Raw genomic sequence first — 22,933 nt, forward strand, 5'->3', positions numbered from 1 at the left:
ACGCACTCCTGCCCACTCTATCTGGGGCCTAGGTGACCAAATTGCTTGGCCTTGGCAAGGAGCCAGTGGTGGGGCGGCACTGGTTCTGGGGCCCCGTCCAGAACATTTGTCCAGGGCCCCAAAATCACGTAGACTGCCTCTGGAAAACACAACACAATTGTTTACTTAGGCTGAGCCAAGAACATCCATCAAGCCTACAAGGCACAGAATCAGAGTCTGCCAGATTCTAGACCAACTCTCTAGCCATTGCACTACAGTGGATATCTAAAAATTGTTCATACCCCCACCAGCAACTTGAACATTTTTCTCCAAAAGGCACAACTTGGCTGGGTCTCAAAAAGGACTATGATGCATGGGCCTGTCAATGCATACTGGTACTAAGGCTCTGGCCGGGGGGAGGGGGGCATTGTGCCAATGCCACCCTGGCTTTGGAAGGGGACAGTAAAATAGAAGAAATAATCTAGCTTCAGTGCCTCCCCCCCTTCTCTGTCTCTCTCTCTCTCTATAATGTGAGTGAAAACATTACTATACCATCACTGAAGCCTACAGGATACTTAGGGTCTGTTCACACACGCATGATCATTTAATGGCAATGCTCTGGCATGATGATGTCTGTTCTAGGAGGTGATGTGATCATCACACAAGGCTGGGGAGCACGCACAATTCACAGCAGGCAGATTTGGGCCACAAGGGATCCTGCTTTGGCCTGTAGGGCCCAAATCAGCCCACTGCAAAGCACAGGCATACTCTCAGGGCAGCCAGATGACATCAGTGACATCACGGCAGCAGCCCCTGGAGCGTACCTTGAAGGCTCATTCACTGACTTTCCCCCTTCGGGGTGATAGGTGAGAGTGGGGGATCCCCCACCAAGGGGAAACGGATCCCTAATTGTGTCTGAGGTTGTGGAAATCAAATGGGTCATTACCTCCATATTGCTTCTGTCTTTGAGGGACTTACATGCACATTATATTTAACTCCAGATTTCTTGATTGTCAAGGAATGCATGTGGTGGGGGGTGGGGGGAAGGGTGGGAGAAGGGCACCTGAGGGTGAGGGTGGCATTTGGCATGCAAAATGCCACCCCTGGCAAGACAAGCCTCTCCCAGCTGTCAGTGGTAGAGATGAGAGCAGAGCACCCACTTGGGGAGGCCATGAAATGGCCCCCCCAAGTGGGAGCAGGCTGAGCCTTGGTGGGGGGATGGGAGGAAGGGTGGGAGAAGGGCCCCAGAGGGTTGGGGGGGGATTTTGTTGCTGTGGTTCCCCCCCATTAAGTCATGTTATGGAGGGAGAGTTGTATTAGGCTGGTAGTTATTATGATCATCTTCTGTTTCCATGCCCTGTTGTGCCCGCTCACTATGTGACCTGTTGTAATGTTCAAAACTTTACTGTTTGTCCATTTCAAAAAAAAAATTGTGTTTAAGATTCTCTGATGTGTAGTTAATTGTGTTGTGTTGTGCTATGAGGGACAATAAGTGTAATATGTTGTGATTTGTTGACCACTTGTAATTTGAAAATGAGAAAATAAAGGTTTTTTAAACTTAATGATTGTGTGTCTGTGTTCCCTTCTTTGATGGGAGGTTGGTTCCCAGCATAGGGAACAATGGGGCAGGCTGGCCAGCCTTCTCTGCGGGTGGTGGGGGGGTCAGGGGGGTGGTTGTCTGTGTGCCAGGGCAGGTGCTCTTTCCCAGGGACGATTTGGCACTGCCACCATTGTGGCACCCCTTGTCTGTGCAGAACTGCCCTGGGAAAGAGAGTTTAGGGGTTCCCAAAAGGGGAGGGCAGGCCAGCCTGTTCCTGGGGTTATGGTGGGTGTGGGGCAGGTGGGGGTGGATTTGGGTCTGTGAGGGGCTACTGGGGGGATTTGGGTCTGTGTGTGGCAGCTGGGGTGGGGGAACTGGGTTTGTGTGGGGCTGTGAGGGGTGGACTTTAGGGGCTGAGAGCACCTACTTGGGGAGGCCATGAAATGGCCCCCCCAAGTGGGAGCAGGCTGAGCCTTGGTGGGGGGTGGGAGGAGGGGTGGGAGAAGGGCCCCAGAGGGTTGGGGGGCATTTTGCATGCAAAATGCCACCCCTGGCAACACAAGCCTCCCCCAGCTGTCAGTGGTAGAGATTAGAGCACCTACTTGGGGAGGCCATGAAATGGCCCCCCCAAGTGGGAGCAGGCTGAGCCTTGGTGGGGGGTGGGAGGAGGGGTGGTAGAAGGGCCCCTGAGGGCTGGGGGGCATTTTGCATGCAAAATGCCACCCCTGGCAAAGGAAGCCTGCCTCTTCATTTTTTCCCCATAGGAAATAATGAAGAGAGATCAGCAGCAGCATGCTAACAATATGCTGCTCCTTTGCTTTCTTATGGGGAGGATGGGGGGACCTGCTTTGGGGGGCCATAACATGGCCCCCCAAAGTCCAATCTGTCTGAAACTTGGGTAGTTGTTAGAGAAGGGTTAGAAGAAGGTCCCCACCAATTTTGGGCTTATTTGGTGGGAAAATGCCTCCTCCAGGCGTCCTGAAAGACGGAGGCATTTTCCCAGCAAAAAAACCCGAAAGAATCCCGAAAGAATGCCGAAATAATGCCGAATCCCGAATCCCGAAAGAGATTCTTGTTTCGGCTTTCGGCTAATGACGGTAGAGAATCTTGTTTCGGGTAATCCCGAAACAAGAAAGCCGAAAGTTTTTTCCTTGCACACCCCTAGTACTGTTGTTTCTTTAGGGTTTCCAAGATACAGATCTCCTGAGATTACAACTGATCTCCAGGCCACAAACATTAGTTCCCCTAGAGAAAATAGCTATTTTGGAGAGTAGACTCTATGGCATTATAATCGACCGAGGTCCCTCTTCTCCCCAAACCCTGCCCTTTCCAGGCTCCACCCCCCAAATCTCCAGGAATTTCCCATCCTGGAGCTGGCAACCTTACTATTCTGCCTATCTGTTAACTGTTGGGAGCAGTCCTCCTCATTCATGCCAAATGGAGTGATTACTCTTTGGACTGGATATTGTTTTAAACTGCCTTTTCTTTGTAACGTCTCTCCCCTTCCCACCTTTCTGTTATCTGCAGCTTTTTGTATAAATACTTGTGTGTGGAAGAGATACATGTTGTGCATCTGTGGGCTCTAACTCATAAAACCTTATAAATTTTGTTCATCTTTAAGGTGTCACTGAATTCCTGTTTTATTTTCCTGCTGCAGACTAACTCAGCTACCCACTGTAGGCAGTAGGACAATAATTTTAAATATCGGCCTCTTCCCTTACTAAAGTAATGCATGGGAAGTGCTTAGAGATCTGTAAAACATGAAGTAATGTTGCTAATAATGATGGTGGTGGTGGTGATGCTGATACAAATATTTAAATACTCAAAGCAGCCTTAGCAACATTAAAAAAAATATGGGTCAGTGGAGTGCAGTGTTGCTAAATCTCTTATTTTAAAGGATGGTTCCAAAAATTGCTAGACCCCTTGAGCACTTTAGAACATTGCTGCTCTCTGGGTGAACACCACAGCTCTGGAATGTGTGATATTTTTAAAATGGCGCTGCTCTGGGATCTGTAAGCTAGAACCAACTCAGTGTCTGAGGTCATATCCTCATTAACACTTGTTCCCACTGGAGACATTATTCAACAACCCTGGCTGCTACGAAGTTACTGCTAGTATTGCTTAACTTCCTCATGTGTGGCTAGATAAGGAAGAAGAGAAGCAAGAGAGCCGAGTGTGGAGGATGACTGCACAGTCGAGGATGCCTGGGCTTCCTTGTTCACAGTGCCTGGGCTGATAGGAGGCTGAGCAGAAACCTGTAATCCACATTCTGAAAAAGGTATTCCGCAGTGGCTCTGTCTAACCTAGTCACTCCTCCTTGTACCAGAGAAGCCTGGCTATTAGTTTCCAGTCATCACGCCCTTTCTGTCACCTTCCACCACCCTCCCCTTTTTTACATAAGCCTTCTCTGCCCCCAGAAGCAAAAGTGGAGGAGGGGCAGCACCAGAAGGTGAAACAAACAGACCTGAAAGGCATGTCTCCATCGGCTACTCAAGAAAGGATTCAGTCTCATAATGTAAAATGCTCATCATAATTTAATAAAATTATAGGTAGGCAACCCTCTCAAGATCCTTTCTCTAGTGAAAGCTTCTCTCAATTACTCCCTGGATAAAGAAGCGTGAAGGTATTTTCTTACAAAATATTTTATGTTTTTCACCCCAAAATGGTGAAAAGGGCAGACCCAGATTCAAATAGTCAGTCACTCAGAGCTAAACTATAAGAGATGAATTACATGAGAATATGTGTGAAGGGAGTCTCAATGTTAGCTGAGAAGCTGAGTTTTAAAAGAGATTGGAAGGCTTTGTCAATTTCCCCTCTCTACAGAGCCATCAAAGATCGCATGTCAGAAGGTTTGCTAATTTCCTCTTTGCCTCCCAAAAGCTCTGTCAGTTTCACCTCCCCTTCTAGGAGGCTAAGAGGAAATAAACAAACCTTCTGAGGAGCCATCTTTGCTGGCTCTGTAAAAAGGGGAAATTGACAGAGCCTACTGATCTCTTTTAAAACTCAGCTTCCGGCTAACATTGCGACTCCCTTCATGTGAGCATCCTCGTGTAATTCGTCTCTTGTAGTTTAGCTCCCAGATTCAAATAGTCAGTCACTCAGCCTCAGGCTAGCTGAACTCAGAGTAGGATTACCAACCTGCAGGATGACCCTGGAGAACTCCTGGAACCACAACTGATTTCCAGACAACAGACATAAGTTTCCCCAGAGGAAATGGCAGCTCTTGAGGCTAGATTATATAGCATTATAACCTGTTGAGGTCTCTCTTTTCCCCAGTCTCCTCTCCCATACCTCCAAGAATTTCCCAATCTGGAGTTGGCAACCATACCTCAGAGGACTGTTTTGAGGATGAAATGAGGGAGTGGAGGATCATGTACAATGACACTCAGTTTCTGGGAGGAAGGACAGGATAAAAATGTAATATTTTAAATAAATAATGGCTGATTTATTAGTAATTTTGTAAAACATTTATTAGCTGCCTTTCTACCATACCCCACTCAAGGCAGCTTACAACAGATACTAAAAAATTAAAAACTCAATTTAAAATCACAACCTAAAATTATCAATCAGATGCCATTCTAAATGAAACTGTCTTCAGCCACCTCCTAAAGATGAAAAGTGTGGGGTCTAGGTGTACCTTTCAGGAGAGGTGATTCCATAATCATGGGGCTACCATCAAAAAGACCTTCTCTTCTTTCCCCAATGGAACAGTCAGGATGACCGATCTCTGTGATCTGAACTCCCAGGCAGGAACATATGGGAGAAGACGGCCCTTCTGATACCCTGGTCCCAAGCCATATATAACTTGAAAGGACAACACTAACACCTTGAATTGGGCTTGGGAGCAAATCGGTAGCTAGTGTAATTGCTGTAATATTGGGGTCACATGTTCCCAGTAGCAAGCCCCAACCAGTTGTTGAGCTGCAACATTCTGCATTAGCTGCAGTTTCCAAACACTCTTCAAGGGTAGCCCCAAGTAGAACTCATTGCAATAGTCCAGTTGAGATGTAACTAAGGCATGGATCACTGTGCCTAGTTCTGATTGAACCAGTAATGGGCATTGCTGATGCACTTGTTGGATGTATATCTTATGAATAGCCTTTTGGGAATCAGTTTGAAGCTTGCATTTTGTTCTTCTCTGCTCCCAACCCATGAATCTCATCAGAAATCATTTTCCTCCTTCAGTAGTGCAGAAGCATCTGCCAAAATAGCACCCAGCTTGTCCATTATGCACAGGCTACCTTTAGCAGTGTCCTGAAGCAGGACAAAATTATGCAGCCTAAACACTCTAGCAAACTTGTGCTTAAAGTGTGTGCCTGCCGTCATCTTTGAGATAGTACCATGCCCCCTATTCACACAACACTCATACAACATTACCCTACTAGCAGGGCTTTTTTTTCAGCAGGAACGCGGTGGAACAGAGTTCCGGCACCTCTTGAAAAAACTCGGCAATAGCGCATGAAAATAATATTATTTCAAAGAATCCCATGTGTTTCTTCCTCATTTCCCTCTTGAGAGTTCCACCACCTTTCCCAGAAAAAAAACCCTGAAGCTTTTTTGGTTAAGCACAACAGATGTGGTCTGCTTTTTTTTTTAAAAAAAATGGCACCTACGGAAGCCATTGACTGTACATTGTCTCATGGAAAGGTTGCTTCTGTAGAGAAGCAAATGCTGTGGCTGTAAGAGCTTAGAGCTTCTGTTGGAGAAAAAAAGGGCTGTTGATATCAGAGACCTCTGAAGGGCATGGGAATTTTATGCCCAGAGAAAACGGGCAAGGCGACTAGCATAGCACAGAGCCGAAGGTCAGGACTGAGGCACAGATGGGGAGAACTGGGCTCTGAGACCATGAGGACTACAGGGAACAATTTTCAGACACTGAAAATTCCAGCTCTATATCTATACGTGTGAGATGGGAGGGGTGTCTTGGAATCTCTGATGTTGTATTGACATTTAGTGGCCAAGGCTTTGCTATGTGCCTGTATTAGTAGTTACAAACTCTCACACACACCAAGGAGGCAAAAGAGGAGCTGCAACGAATAGAAGCTTCAAGCAATCGCTTGGCTTTTCCCAGGCTGATAGTACATATACCACAGAAGGGTCCAAGACACAACATCTTGCAGGTGTACCCACACTATGCTTCCTTGTTGATTGCTGGAACAGATCAGCAGCAGGCAGTGAAGCCCTAAGGGTCAGCCCTGGGCTTTTATCCCCCATTCTTAGCCTAAAGAGTAAAATAAGCCTGTTCCAGAACATTTTGATCCCTCAATTCCCACATATAATAGACAAAACATAACAAGAGGAATAACCCTATAACAGGAAAAGGGATTCTGGGATTGAGAGCCTAGTGAAATTATGAGAATCAACATAAGAAGAGCCCTGCTGGATAAGACTGAAGGTTCACCTCGCTCTGCATCCTGTTTCCTATCCTAAAGTGGTGAACCAGATGCCTCTGGGAAGCCCACACGCAGGGCATGACGCCAACAGCCCTCTCTCGCTGTTCCTTACTAGCAGTGGATATTTCAAATGTGTCCTGCCTCTGAATATGGAGGTCCTATTTAACCATAGCTGATAAATATTTATTGATAGATATATTCTCCATGAATTTGTTTAGTCCCCTTTTCAAATTATGAAGTTCAGCCAAATTTCTTTAGAATGAGTCATTATGAGCAAGAAGAAGTGCAATTACATTCATAGGGTTAGTTAAAATTTATTAGTAAGTTTGCACAGGCTGGACCTGTACTTAACAGCAAAATACAATGGATATAGAACCTAAATAGTAAAAATGTGAATCTGGTTTTAAAAGCACAGTTTGGCAGGCTGCAGGTGTGTTCTGGGTAGTTTTGCAGACAAATATGGTTTTGTGTGCAAACAAGTCTGTTCTATAGTCAAAAGAGAAAACAGAATTAATACACAGAGCAAGTGTGGAGGAATGTTTGCCACGTAAGTGATGGGTCAAGTTAGGGTACTGGGAATGGCTGAATTGGAGCCAGATTTTGCTGACTACTGTCTTCTTTGCATCGCTTCCCAAAGAATGATTTGATTTGCTTCTGCTTGAACATATTTTCAGTCATCAGCCCAACATGTTGGAAAATCTTGCCAGGAGAAATGCAAGGGACTCTTGCTTTAAGTGGGAGAAAGGTGTGTAGGATGGAAGTTTTCCGTAGGGCATCATCTCATAACTGGCAAGCATAATTTGTGCTGTGCTTCTTGTTTGGGGGTTTTATTGTCTTCTTAACAGCACCAGTTGAATGGGTCTGTGTTGTTTGCTTTTAGATGCTGGATTTTGCTTCAGCACATTGAAAGCTGCCTTCTTTTGAGACAAGTGGAATACAAATATTTTTAATAAATAAAGTGATACAGTAGGATCTATTTTTAATTGACAGCAGTAATAACACCTGGCTTGCCAAGGACTCTTCCTATCAGTCTGCTCATGGCATAAATTTCTAGGGCCCTGAAAAAAAGAATCGCTGACATGCTGAAGAAGTGACAGCCTGTTAAGAGTCTAGTTACTGTGAATACTGCTGAAAAGGTAGTTTGGTCCACTTGTAGCCTAGGGGCAGCTTTAGCATTTAGAGTTTATTGAATGTTTTCTCTTGCAGTTCAGCCTGCCTCTAGTTTTTTTTCTCTCTGTGTATTGGTATGTGTTAGAGTCTTTCTACATGAGACATCTGACACATGAAGAACACATGTTGGGAGATGCATTCTTAGCCGGGAAGGGTAGTTTAAAAAGACACAGCTGGTGGCAGGGCAAAGGCTTTGCTATACACTGGAGCTATGTGAGGGGGCTGTGAAATGCCAGAAGAGAAATTTCAGCCCATTATAAACTCTCCACGTCCAAGCCTGGCTCTGGAAGGCAGCTCCAGCCCATTTCCATTCTTCCCTGTGATCTCATACAGTTTTAGACTAGAGAGGTGAAATTGACAGAAACTTGGGAGAGGCGAAGATGAAATTAACTCTGAGGAGCAATCTCCACTGGCTCTGTCTTTTTAAACTACCCTTCCTGGCTAACATAGCGTTGCCCTACACTTGACGAACACACACTGACACGTTTCATGTCCCTGGGGCTGCATTCTGTAAAAAACTAATAATTAAGAAAAATAGTAAAGGTTTATTAATCTGCCTTGAGGTCCAAACTGGAGATGATAGACAGGAATGTGATTCTTCCTTCTTCTTTTTTAAATGAAAAGCAGCCACATAAGGCTGAAAAGAGAAACAGAAGACCAACAGCAAGTGTGGAACTCATTTGTCTCCTGCCATTTGTCTATTCAAAATTGCCCTTCCTCTACTGCTTTCCCTTTGAAAGAAAAGCATGGCTCAACACCCTCCATAAGTAGGAAAGAAGGTTGTTTAAAGCAAATAGATTACAGGCAGAAAAAGAATTAAGCAGCCCCCACTGATCCTCTACTCTCAATTTCAGCCTCCTGAAACTGCTTTCCTTAAAAAAAAAAAAAAAAGGAAGATTAATTAAATTTCCCATCACATATATTTGGGATTTGAATACTCTCAAAAACCTTCAAGGAAAGTGATACTGCAGCCTCCACCAGAAGTTCATTCTACTGCTGAAATGTTTGTGACATTTAATAGAGGCCTGTGTAACTTGTGTGTGATCTGCTATGCCAAACACTCCCCCCCCCACCCCGCCACACAGTAGCTGTGCACTGTAGCCTGGCAGGTTATTGACACCCCACCCTGTTTTTGCAGGTGCAGGCAGGCAGCAAAAGTGGGAGCCTCGCCAAACTCCTGGTGGGACCCAACCATCCATGGTTAGTAGAAAGCATTTCTGTCTTGGGAGAACCAGTAAGTTGTAAAGCCCTGGTTAAAGGCATCCTAAATGTACCTCCTTGTATGTAAAATCCTTGCTTTTTGTCCTAGCCTCAGAGGATATAAGGAGCTGTCTCACTTTTAAAAACATTTGGAAGTGTCAGCATATCTCTCCCTCAACCTAATTAATTTTCCACCTTTTCCCCATAGGTTGTTTGTCCTGGGTTCTGTGCTTTTGGGAAGCAGTCCCACAGCATTATGATGCATTTGTTCACCTCACAAGTTTTTCTCAGCTTTTCTTCAGTCTTTCGCAGTCCTGCTTTGCTGTAAGATTTTGGGAATGATCACAGCAAAGCCTGGATGGCTGTTGTGTGGGTAGGAAAATTCAGGTTTCCTGGTTCCCCCCCCCAACAGCAGCCATTTCCCCTGCTTCTGCAGTGGCTGTTCCCTGCCCCTGCTGATTGATTGATTAGATTTCTATCCTGCCCTCCCTGCGAGTTGCTAAGGGGCTTTCTTGTTTTTTTAATTGGCAATTGAATATCACTATGATGTGTATTAGGCTCTGGCTTAAACTAGACCAACTTGTGTTCCCCACAGTCTCACAGAAGCTAGAGAAAACTACCTTTTAAAGAGCCGCAGGAGCCCAATTATGCTCAGGATTGCAGCATGAGAGAAGGAGAGGCTCTTGTTTCACCCCCCCCACACACAATTTTCCCAAGCCCAAACAGTCCGGGGGGGGGCATTGTTTATCCCTTTTTTAGAGCCCTAAGTAAATGGGGCAAATAACACCCCCCCATTCTGTTTTGGCTCAAGCAGACAGCATGGAGGAAACAGGAGCCCCCCCTCCCCTAATCCTAAACAGAATCAGGTCCCTGCAGCTGCTGTGTGATTGCAGGGAATGTGGGTTGGGTCCAAGGAACCCAGATATGATTTGTTAAAAGTCCTAAGGTGTCATTTATGCTTGAATTTCCAGCTTTATTGTTTTTTTAAAGTCAGTCTTTAGACCCTGTCATTGCCAGGGTTTAAGGGGAGAAAAGGCTGCTGCCTGAGGATTGGAGCAGGGAGCCTGAGGAGAAACCCGCCATGTGGATGCTCCATTGCTACTGTGCTGTATCAGCAGCCGCAGCAGCAACAAAGAAACTACATAAGCCTGCCCCTGTATGGGAAACACCTTCTTTTCTCTGTGCCTACATTTCCCATCAAAACATGAGGTAAGCTGACAAGTGTCCAACCTGTGTAAGGCATCACTTGTAGCTTGGCTCTAAAACACCTAATTCCTTCAGGCGTAAAAAAAGAGTACATATTATGAGGCTTGCCGCCCCATTATTTTCCTCACAATGCTACAATGCATAAGTAAGGGGCAATGTTTATAGGAGAGAATCAGTGGGCAGGAGGAAGGCACTTCACTTGTCGTTTACCTGCCAGTTATTCCCTAAACTATCCCCTCCTCCAGCTATTTTTAAACATTTTTTAAATCCAACTTAGGCTTACTGTTTAGCTTGGAAATTGCCCAGGAGAAAAAGGACATTCGAAGGATCACTGCAGAGTTGAATTTGTGGATGTGGAAGGAGTTAAGCACCCCTGCTACCCTTTTCCCAGCATGTGCTCCTACCACTTCCCCATTTGTGTTATCTTGGTAAACATGGGTTTGGAGACTTCGACTAATTGCCAGGATAAAACTCCAGATCAAGGATGGACTATGGTCCATCTGACAAAAGAATTAACCCCAAGAGCAATGTTCTGGGTGACACTGCGTACTTCCTTTGTCAGCTACCAGAGGGCTATGTCCCTGTATATCCTGGCAAATCTCAAAAATCATTATGCCACCCAACTGCCATTGATTTGGAGAGAGTTGAATGGCCTTACAGTAATGCAGGTTTTGAGGGGGGAGGAATTTAGACTTTGGATGGGCCAGAAGCCAGGCCTGGTGGGGAGGGGAGTGTGTTTAAAGTTGAAAGATGCATCTTTTTCATCCGTGCCTAAATGGGAAACAGCTGCAGCAGCTCCAGCCAAAGCCCTGCTGAGCTGGGACCAGCATGTGGGGAGAGGGTGTTAAACATAAAAGCAGGCATGTGGAGACCTTGACTGGGGCCTCCAAAGCTTTCATGCCTCTGCCTACTCTACCTGGACTGGCACAGGCAAAGCTTGCCCCTGCTGTGCCTAGCAACTGGTCAACTTTCCCTTGTCTTATTCTGTGTTAAGGTTCAACAGGGCTCTTAGCCCCAGAGGAGTTTTTAGTGCCAGAGCTCAGTTGTGGATAATATGAAATAATATAAATGAAAGAGAATGTCTCTGTGCATGGGCAAAGTGCCTCTTCCTTACCATAGACCACCTGGATACGTTCTGATTAAAGCATAGAGCTTTCATGTTAGAGTAGCATTTTCAGGCAAGCTTGAGCCCTGATATATACTGGGGGACACAGACTCAAAACAATAATGACTGGGGACTACCTCAGTCACTCCAGAATATTTGGTAGCCTGTGTATGGTCATTGTCTGCCTCCAGTGCCAATAGCCTGCTTCACTCATACCAAAGCATGCCTCTGCCCGTCACTCCTGAAGCCAGTCCCTTACACCCACAATTGGGGCACAAGCACTCTATACATCCCCCTTTCTAATTTTTTCTTGATTTCCATTTCTGGGCATTATAGGTGCTTTCCCTTGCAGTCTCCCCAACACTTTTATGCGGGTCCCCTTCTTGGTGCAAATGACAAAGAAAAACAAACAGATCTGGGCAGGATGCCCAGAGGAGCAGAGGGCAGAGCCTGGACGAAACTGAGAGCAGGATGGAATGATGAGAGTGGTTTACATTTGTTTTTTCTTCCTTGGAACTCCCATAATGCTATACTGGTGTTCTAAATCCAGTAATGATGACCGTGGAGGGAATATTCTGTAAGAACTCCATGACATTTTGTTGGTATTCTATGTCTGTTTCTGCTGCTTGTTACCGCTAGAAAAAAGAAGGAGCTATAGACTGGGTGGTTTGGGGGTGGGCTGGGAAAGATGGGTGGGAGAAGCCACAGCATTGAGATCCTGTAACAGCAACAGAGTGTCCATGGCATAGGTGTCTAGGCACGGGACAAAAACTAGCATAGCTGTCCATTATGGAACACCTGGCATAATGAAAGACAGCAACACATGGCCGTGAACATTTATTGTTTGTGTCTGTGCTTTTGTATGTGCTCAGTGAAACTTTGAATCTAGGCTTTGGCACAGGACGAGGATTCCTGAGGATCAGTTTTCCTTTAAACAAGAGTTTCTAGCCTTCATGATTGAGAACATGATCCTGAAAACGTGCTGAAGTATGGTGAGGTGGTGGTGGAGGAATCTTCTAAAAGGGGTCTGATCTGGTAGAAGCTGTCTATCTTGCTCCTCTGCTCTGTGCTGTTGCTGCCCCCACAAATTTACTCATCCTCTTAAATTGTTGGAGGGGAAATCCTCTAAATGCCCCAGCAACCAAAAATTTACAATCAGAATAAACCATTATGCAAATGAAGTGACTAAGCAAATTTGTTTAAAATACATGTTATAATAAATGTGGAATGTGAATGCCATTGGCTTAGAATTTGGACTTCTGGGCACAAATAATACAGTTGAAATCTTAAGTTATACAGTGTGCCAGGTGAACTTTTCTAACAAGGAGCCCCAGATATATGTATCACTTTTGTCCTGCCACAACATCTCCAGCCACACTGTCTTATCCATAAATTTCTCCCTGCTAAGCTCTGCAAAGAACTTTAGAATTCTGGTACAAGCGACTAAGGACCTGGAGGATAGTTAATCCACTTTTTGTTTTGTACAGATATGTACCCCAAGTGCCTAGTCTACATGTATTGTAGGAGGAATTGTTTAGCTCTGAACCACATGACAGAATGACCAAGAATCTCTCTTAGAATGTACAGATTAGACAACTAGTTTGCTATGCATCTGGAATTAAGGACAGGCCTTCTCCGTTGAGATAGGTGACTTTGAGACATATTTTAAGTCCCAATGTTTCCTTTTACAAATTAACCTATAGCTGCAGCATGTGAGCTCCGGACCAAAGTACACCAATGCCAGATGTGACTGTAAGGACAAGGGAATAAACATTCACTTAGCTGAAGTTACAGTCTCCTGGCACCCTGGAGATAATGTGAGGGCTCACTCAAGCTCTCATGCAGGGGTCCTACCAGGATTTACAGGACCAGAGGGGAACATGGTTGATGGCCTCTATAATTACTTCAAACTAAAAATGGCCCCTTCCTCACTCTTTCTGCTCACTGTTTTGTGCTAGCCAAATGCCTATAATGATGGGGTGGGGGCAGAGAGAAGGCATGAGCAAGGGGGAACCCTATTGTGAGGAGCAATGTGTTTCAATGTAGTTTTCTCACAGACATACATTATGCCCCAGGGGAAATCCCTCCATGGATACTGAGCTACTGTTGTGTTAGGGCAGGGTGCAAGGTTTTCCTCCACCTCTCTCAAATAGGATAAAGTAAAAAGATGTCCTTGGAGATACTTTTGGAGCAGTTATGTGGAAGTAATCTGTACTGATTTCAGTGAAACTTCCATGCAAGTCTGTTTAGGATCAGAATGCAAGACAAAACAAAAACTTGTTCAGCTGACAATGTTCGTTCTTGCCCTGGCCTTGGGGCAGGCGGATCAAAGCAAAAAGGAAGGAGCAGGCCTTTATCTGGGCTTGCAGGGAGGAAAACCTGTGAAGCAGCAAAACAAAAACAAAACAACCTAGCAAAATAGTGAGGGTTGCCACAAGTATCCCTAAGGCTAGCAGTAATTAATGCACAGTATTTTGCATTGTACTGCTTGTGACGGGCCAAGCTGAGTGGTGGGTTGTCACAGTTGCCTTGTGCAACAGAGACACATTGGGGTTAAAGCTGCCACTTTTTAAAACTGTCCCTCCTCTTCAATAGCAACCTGCCATGGAGAGAGTTAGCAGATTAAGTTTTTCCTAGCATAGAAATAAAGTGATTGGAAAAGTTTCATCTGCTAAGCTTCTCTGTTGCTATGCTATTAAAGGCACAGGAGTAAGGCCAGTAAAACAAGACGGCTATCTTAGTTTGAAGATTTGTCTTTTCAGAATCTGAAAACTGTATGCTCCTTTTTAGGAAGACTACTTTCATGGTCTAATAATCACTCTCCCAATGCTTCCCAATGAAATCCTTCTTACGGTCCTCATGGTCAGATTTAGGATGTGTTGCCTTGCATACTCCTGTTTGCAAATTCTGTGATTTCATTGATCAATGCTCTTTTACAGGGCACTGAATAATAATGCTAATATGTCATGTTTCCTTCTAGAAATGCAAGATCCAAACAGTGTAATCTGCCTGGTCTGTGACCACAACAATCACAATTGACCCACACCTGAAAGTCTTTTTCCTTGTTTGACCTTTCTGACTCAAGATAGCCGAACTATTTACTATTAGTCATGAAGCACATGGCTTTTTATTTTCTACTATTGGAGAAACTTAGACCAGCATTCTACATGTGTGCGAGAGAGAAAATCTACTATAGAAAATGATACAAGGAGAGGCCCCCGTCTGCAGCATTGTTCTGTGATCTGTCACACTGTGCACCACTTCCTGATTTGGGTGCAACTTTTTATTATTTAAAGAGGAACAAACCTGCCAGAAATTGGTCTGGACAGAAGTGTTGTGCTATTCCTCTTTCTGGTCTTTACCCTATCCTTCTTCCTTCATTGTTGGAACCTTTTAAATTTTTTGTATGGTAAATTTGCATTCTTCCATCCATTCACTTTAGGGCCAGTTCACACAATGAATTTGCTGTTTGTCCAGTTTAATGAGTCAATAGGAAACAGATCTGTGAACACACTGAGAAAACATGGCAAACATACCTGTCTCCTTTGGGTTGTTGCTGGGAAGACATAGTGGATGAATGGCAAACCCAGCTGCTGCAGTAGATGCAAACTGGCTCTTAGACAAGTTATTTTAGTAGAAGTTAAATCCTGGCTGATATATAGTCTCTGTCTGAACTCAGCTACGTTACATATCTGTCATGGTTTCTTTTCCTTTTCTGGGATACTACATGCAATACAATGGGCACATAGCTATATGTGCATGCAGATGCAACTCAGTATTAAGAAAAATTAAAAATCTAAGAAATGTAGGAAGTTTGCATGTATGGAAAGTGGGTAAAGGGTTAGTCTAGGGTGATGAAAAGCAAAACAGAAGTGAAATTAAATAAGCGCTGATCTGGAGGCAGCCTAGTGTAATCCTATTTCTGTTATTCAAACTCATGGGGCTATTAAATTCTATGATTTTGCAGTCTTCATGTAGATTCTTGTTCTCAGTATTTCAAATTCTCGGTTAATATCAGGAAATCCATCGACACATTCCTGCTTCCACTGCCAATGTTGCTGTTGAATATTGACTTAAACGTGCATCTTATGACACACGGAAACTCCAGTAGAAACTTTTTCTTTGTTTTTAGATGAAATTTTAGCCCACTCCAAATCACAAATTGTTATTATTTAAATAAAGAACATCAAAACAAAGCCTCAAAGTAGTTTTTGTGCTCAGTTTTATAAAACAGGAGCCCAGTGGCACCTTAAAAACTACCAACATTTATTCCAGCATTTCATGAGTTAGAGCTCACTTCATCAGACGCACTGAAGTGAGCCCTGACTCACAAAAGCTCATGCTAGAATAAATGTTGTTAGTCTAAGTTGCCTGTTTATTTTATTGCTGTAGACCAATATCGCTACCCATCTGCGTTTGTAATCGGCCTTGTTTTCTCTTACTTCTAAAGCATTTCTAAAACAACTTATTTTTAATTTGCCCAGTAGTTTTGATCTTTGTTTTGAACATGGAATCGTGCATGGTTAGGTCCTTTCTTTGGTTTTTCAAGACAATCAAAGGCTCCTAATTAATCCAGCTCAATCTCTTTCCAAGTCTTATCTTTCCTTTGTAGCTCACTAGCATCCAAATACAGGTGGCAGGAGTAGGTGGTGTTATTGTGTTGGAGCTGACTAGAATTACGCAAGCTACATCAGAGTGGAGTCAGGAACTCTTGCTTCTCAGTCTTTTTTGCTCACAAACACAAACCTAACCTCAGTGATTTCACAAGTGGGGACATGTGACCTGAACTCCTTCTCTAAAAAGGTACTCTTACATGTTTCTTTTGAGTTGGTGTCTATAGCCAGCCAGGGCTGCTTTCATTCTGTAATTCTATACATGATGGAGTCTTGCTGTAGGGGTCAAGTAATGCTTTCACATTATCACCAAATCCAGTTATTTTACTGCATTTCCATATTGTGTGTGTATTTTTAAATTGATAAAGTGGTGGGACTCAAATTATTTAAATGAACATATAAATGTTACTGCACTACTATCAATATGCTTTCAAATCTTGATGTGGGGGTAAAGAGTGAGGTACTCTTCACGCTGCTTCAATGTGGATCCAAGATTACCCTGGACACAAACAGTAGGTTATACAAACGGTAGGGCCAGGGGTGCCCCACCACCACCATCGCCTTGTCCTTCTCTCCTCCTCATTCAGACAGAAACAGAAAGCAGGCAACAGGGCAGTGGCTCTTGCTGCTTGGAGCCACCATTGCTGCTTGCCCTCCCAGCCAACAGCTGCCCATCCATCAATGCCAGCCACTGATAACCAGCTCTGCATGGAATCTATGTCTCATATGGTGTTGAGAATCAGCGTAAGGAGTCTTGGGAATTAAGACTGGTATTGTCACATACTGGGACTGGGAAGAACAAAAGTCCAGAAACAGGATCTGTTTGGTCAAGAGTCCCAGCTCAGGGGAGGGGGTTGATCTGCTTCTCTTCCCCTCTGAGAGCCTTGGCAAAGGATGAGTGGGAACCCTGTATGCATAAAGTGGCAGCCTGAACATTCCTGAAAGTCCCTGGCCTCAGCTCTCTGATCATTCCTATGGAAAGCAGCCAGGCAGCCAGATGTAAGTAACTTGCCTGTAGCAGGGAATAGGCCTGGCTGAGGCTGGTTCCACTGCTAAAACTCGGGCACCATCCCTTCTCCCATCATTGGCCATTGGCTCAGGGCGTCCTGCAGATAGACATCTCAGAGAACTAGGCAGAACTGCAAGCATTTGGACTTAACAAAACATAATAACTTTGTTAGGGTCAACCAAGATGTATGAGCTTTCAAGTGTCACAGATTTCTTCCTCAGGCATGATGTTTAACAAACATTCTGGCCAGGGAATAGTTCTATGAAACTCAAAAGTCTGCACATTTCATGGTTGGACCATTTTTGCTATTTTTTGCCCATGGTTGGATTTCTCTGCCCCAGTGCATCAAAACAGGTACTCTTGTCTTTGATATATGATACCCTTTTTCGGTCATAGGACTCACAGCAAAATTAACCAAGGTGGGGTAGTAAGATTTAGGTGTTCAAGTATTACTAATGCATGTAAAGCACTTGGAACATATGACGTGTTATTAATCTGATATTCCAGAGCTAATAGGATGGTGGTGATGGTTTAGAGTGACAACAGCATGGAGGTGATGGTGAGAGGATTTAACACTTTCAACTCCCCTCTCCCTCCAATAGCTGCAAACTGAATTGGGGCCCTGCTCAGCTATTTGCCTGAAAAGGAAGGCAAGAATTGGAGCGGGTTGGGGTGGGGAGAGGAGATACGCTGGAAGAGTAATAGTTCACCTGGTTATGGATCCTAGAGTCTCACCCAGTTATCCCTTAAGGTTTAGGGAGCTACAGGCTCTGAGTAAATTACAGAGACCTCGCACCAACTGCAAGTACTTTATAGCAGCTGAAATTGCCCATGGCTACCGAGGGAATGCCAGGTGAAGTCTCCTCCAGAGCAGAGCTACTTTGTCATTATCCCAGAGTTATCAGACTCCCCCTGAGTTATTGAATTCCCTGTGAGTTATCTAACAATCAAATGATCCTCACAAACAAGAGGCTGAAGGTCTTGTGTAGCCTTTCTCACTGGAGATTCTCCATGCCATCTGTTTTTTCCCTCTTTTGGATAGGTGGATACTACTTTATTCATTCTAACCACTGATTTACCAAGTCCTTTAAACTGTCTGTTATCAACCTACATGCTGTGACAGTGATCAGCTGTGTGAACTTCTAAACTTCATCAATGTTACTTGAGGTGGTTACCAGAAATTACCTATGGTATGGCAAACCATTAATTTAGCTAGCACCCCTTCCCAGTATCATATATCTATTCCTAATTATCCATAATGTCTTGGGTTGCTTTTTCACTACAACTACCTGATACTGTATTTTTCAGGGAATTGCCAGCAATAATTTGTAGCTTCATTTCTGGAACACAGATTTTTTTCAGCCTGCAGGCACCTTCACAATTCTGACACAGAGTAGTGGGTACAACTACAAAATGGCTGCCATAGGAGGCGGAGTCAACCACAAAATGTCTGGGAGGTGAATTATGCATAACACTGATAGCTCTTCAATATTTCAGGCAGAAATTCTGTTTTACTATAATAGGGTTAATTTTTTTACTACTATAAAATCAGGATACATATTGAGCTAGCTAAGAAACCCCCATCTGGCAGTATATGTTTTAATTTTGCAGACATCTAACACACTCATGCAAAAGAAAAAGGGAAAGATGCTTCTTTTCTTGGCTATCCCCTTCCTATAAGCCCTCAGGCATGCAGCCATTTTAAATCTGCACTATTACTTGCAACAATGACAGTGCTGAAGAAGTGGTGAGAGCTCTTTCACATTTTTACAATAAGAGAAATTCTGGCCAGATTTTCACAGGGACTTAAAATGATTTTTGAAAAGTGAACAAAACTTGATGTCATGATCAACTTCCATTTGAGTTATAAAAATATTGGAAAGATCTTATGACTTCAAGGCCCAATAAGTGCATCAAACATTTTAGCCTTGCAGTTGGTGGTGTTTAGATGGAATCCAGTCCTACTGTGTTTTTAGAATACCACTCGATTTTTGTACAGGTTTACTTTACATAAAGCCACTGGTGGGTGTCATGGCGCCCACAGGTGCCATGTTGGGACCCCTGTGATCTATTACAGTGTTAAATCACTACCTCTCCTTTTAGGAAAGGTTTGTACAATGGATTTTTTCATGATAGATCAATATAAATATATTTAACTATCCAGAGATTTCAAAAGATTAAGAAATACTAAATTTCTGGAAGGGGCTCAGAGTGTTCTTTGTGCCCCCCCTCCGTCTGCAGCAACGAACCCAGGCTCCTGGGTTTGTGCCACTGGAAACAGGAGACGCTGCTCTGGGCTGCTCCCTCCGCCCGTCATCTGGGGGACGGACGGAAACTTTTTCTCTCCTTGGGGAATTTGGATGCTCATGAAAACAGCAACTTTTTTGGTCACGTTTGGAGAGGTTTAGTGGATCGCGTGTGGGAAAATGCAAAGCGGCCTGGTGGCTCGAGGGATGACCCCAGCCAAGCCATCCCGCGATTTTCCCGGGCGAGGCTATTTTTTCCACTCCCCCCGTTGTACTTCCATCCCCTTTCGCCCTCTCTTCCGAACACCCCCCCCCCCCCCGGTGGCACCAAAGAACCGACGCTCCGCAGTGTTCCCGGCCGCAAAACTTCAAGCCCCCCCCCCCACAAGCCCGCTCACATTTACGGGGGCGCGTGTGCAAATATGCATGCGTAAAGGGAGGGGGGTCGGTTCTGGGAGAGACCCTTCCCCCTCGCGATCCCCCCACGGGCGGGGAGGCCCGCAGGACTGGGAAGGCGCCCTCTCAGCCGGGCGCCCTCTCTAACTTCACGCACTCGTCCCATCCCGGCGCGGGCGGAGGGGGCCGATGAGGCGGAAAGCGGGGTGGGGGCGAAGGCAGCGCGGGAGCCGCCAGAGAAGGAGGGAGGGAGGGAAGGAGGGAGCGTGGGAGCCGAGCCGGGCCAGGCCGGGCGGGCTGGGTGCGGACCCCGCCCCCGGGCAGCGGGGTCGCCCCGCCCCGCTCTCAACTCCGAGAAGTTTCCCAGGGTCCGGGAGCGGGAGGAGGCGCCGCCGCGCTTTCGGGTGTCTGGCTGGAGCTCGAGCTCGGCCCCTTCCATGGATCTATAGGGTGGCAGCAGGACTGGGGGGCATGGGCTTGGCGTCCCGGCTCGGGGGCCCGTGGCGGGCATGGCTGGGCTGCAGCCTTCTGGGCATGGCGCTGGTGGCGCGGCTGACGCTGGGAGCAGGTAGGGCGCTTCGGGGATGTCGCGTGGGGGGGTGAGACCCCAAGGTTTGGGAGGGCTGGGGAGTGCGTGGCGAGAGGCTTACCCGCCTCGGGCGGCATTGGGACGGGCTGTGGCCTCTCCGTTTCCTCTTTGCAAACTTCTGAACTTTGCAAACTTCTGAAAACTTCGCAGGGACATTGTCTTCCCCGTTTCGTGGCTCTCCGCGGTGCTTTGAGCCCCCGATTCAGGCACTGAAGTTATTTTCTTGGTTTCGCCTAGGCTTATTCCTTGCCTTTTCTCTCCCCCCACCCTTGAGAAGGAGGGGGTAGAAAAGGGTTGCTGAACCGGAGTCCGACCACAAAGAAAATAAATGATCGTTGTTTGAGTCCACATTGAGAGAAGGGGGAGAGGAACCAGCGATTAGACTGGTGGCGGGGGGGGGGGGGAGGAGGGTAAATCACCGGCACTGATTTGCGATACAGGAGAAACAATCTTAACACTTTTTATTTACTTGAAGCAAACTTTCTTCGCCATCCAGTTCCAGCTTCCCAGCCCGGCGCAGCTGGAAAACCTGGAGAGTGGATTTCGGAAGGATCTGGCTTCTCTGTAGCCTTTTTTCTCTGCCTCTGCACATGAAATCTTTAGCTCGACCTCGCTATGGGAGAGAAAAATGTACAGCTTTCTGTAAAACACAGTTGTCATTCACGGAGTGTGAAGTATGGTTGTGCTGTAGTGTGCTATGCCGTATATGCTTGTGTAGCAGAGGACAAGGGAAGCAGTTGGGATATGCCAGTTGTGCTGAAATGTAAGCATCTGGTGTGTTTAAAATGTACTGGAATGTACTGGTGTGTTTAAAATGTACAATGCACACATGATGTGTGCATTGTACAGACAAGGCACTTTTGAAATGTGTAAATATGTAAGGCATGCCTGGTCTGTTTCTACAGGAGAGATGGCTCATAATAGTTGGGTATTGAATGCTTACAAGAGGCATGCATAAGGATGAGAAGAGTGGCTGATAAATTTGTGCTTTGTGTCTGATGTTTTCCTCTATGATTACTATGAAAATGTCTTCCTTTGAAGGCTAACCTGTGCATTGGCATTGAATTTGATGGTGCTTTTGTTGTGCATTGAACAGCCAGAGAAGGGTGTTGATGATCTGGACAGATGTGGCAGCAGCTGTTGGCCCTCTCCCCCCCCCTTCACATTCTGCTAGATGTACAAACTTTTATTGCGGTTGACTCCCATGAAGCTGTCCAAGTGCCCTCCAAGCCAATGCCCTTTCACTGTGCGTTACAAACCAGGCATGGTTGATCCAGAGGCTAACGTACCAGGTTTCTGCCTTGCCTTGAAGTTGGAGATCCTTGCTTGTGAAACAAGAAACTCATCTTGAAGCTCTGCTAGGGAGTGCACAGCTCAGCAACTGGGCCAGCCGGTTCCCAGGCTCTGGAGACTCAGAGTGGCTCAGCCTACTATGAAACATGCTTCCCCCACATAGCCGGCTTTTCCCATTTGTGCGCTGGGAAGAAAAGTAGATGCAAGCAGGAGATAAGATGATTTAATTGGGTGTCATGCAGCAACTTGCTTTGCCCAGTGAAACGTGCAGCAGTATGCCAGGGATGAGATAATTGCTGCAAAAGGTAAATAGAACGTAGAGCTATTATTCAGCATGGGTTTCACTCTCCCATGAAGCCATCTGACTGGTTTAGTGGATTTGGCCTTGCTTCTTAAACCGTTCCCAGCCAGTGGGTTCTGTGGCGCTGTGGGAATGTGAAGCCAGTCCTATGCATGAGGCTGGGATGCTGTGAATTGTGGATGCCCGGGAATATGAATCCCCTCCTCCCCTCCCCGCCAGCTTGCTGCTTGGCTGGACATAGACAGGGCATTGTTCTTGGTTGAGCAATTCCACCGCAGTGCTGCTGAAACCTTGGCGGTCTTGCGCCAGACAGGGGCTTGAAGCTGTTGCTTTGAGCCGTACTCGAAAAGTTTGAATACCACCAGAGTATTTGAGAATAAATAGTGCAAAGTGACTGGGGATGTGTTCCTTTAAACCTTCCAGAACAGCGGCTTGGAGAGCCTTGAAGGCTAGGAAATGGAGGATAGGAGACCAAATCTGGCTCCGTTTCCTGGGCTTGAATTGGCAGGATGCAGTTCTGGTTGGTGCGGGCTGTGCCAGATGAGGGTCACACAAGGGCTGGAAGTCTCTTTAGTGGGAAGGGCCCTGCGTGGGAGAGAAATAGCCCTGGGTTCTGCTGTTAGTTCTGCTATACTTTGGGTATGAAGCTTTGGGCCAAACACTTAACTCTCATCCAGATTAATGTCTGCAAACCAGACATTTTGTCTCTTCCAGGGCTGTTCATTCTTTTCTGCCTGGCTGCACTGATAACAATGTGATGACCTGTAGTAAAGTGCCTGGCTTGATGAAGCCCTCCATCTGAGGGCCGCTTCACATGACCAGACGCAGAAGAGCCCCCCCCCCCCCCCGGTAGTAATTGGTCTTGGCTTTCCAGCAATGTGCACCACATGCTG

General features: G+C 45.6%; 1 protein-coding gene across 2 annotated transcripts in view; it reads left to right on the forward strand.

Annotated features, from left to right (window-relative positions):
* Nucleotides 1-20,242: 20,242 nt before the first annotated feature.
* The window catches only part of LOC129327117 (neurogenic locus notch homolog protein 2-like), an 81,068-nt gene continuing 78,377 nt past the window's right edge, over nt 20,243-22,933 (forward strand). For both annotated transcript variants that reach the window (XM_054975558.1, XM_054975557.1), the window contains exon 1: nt 20,243-20,425. In XM_054975558.1, coding sequence (XP_054831533.1) covers nt 20,329-20,425 — 97 coding nt within the window. In that variant the 5' untranslated portion in view covers nt 20,243-20,328. The remainder of the gene's footprint in view (nt 20,426-22,933) is intronic.

Source organism: Eublepharis macularius, chromosome 4, assembly GCF_028583425.1.
Source record: "Eublepharis macularius isolate TG4126 chromosome 4, MPM_Emac_v1.0, whole genome shotgun sequence".
NCBI lineage: Eukaryota > Metazoa > Chordata > Lepidosauria > Squamata > Eublepharidae > Eublepharis > Eublepharis macularius.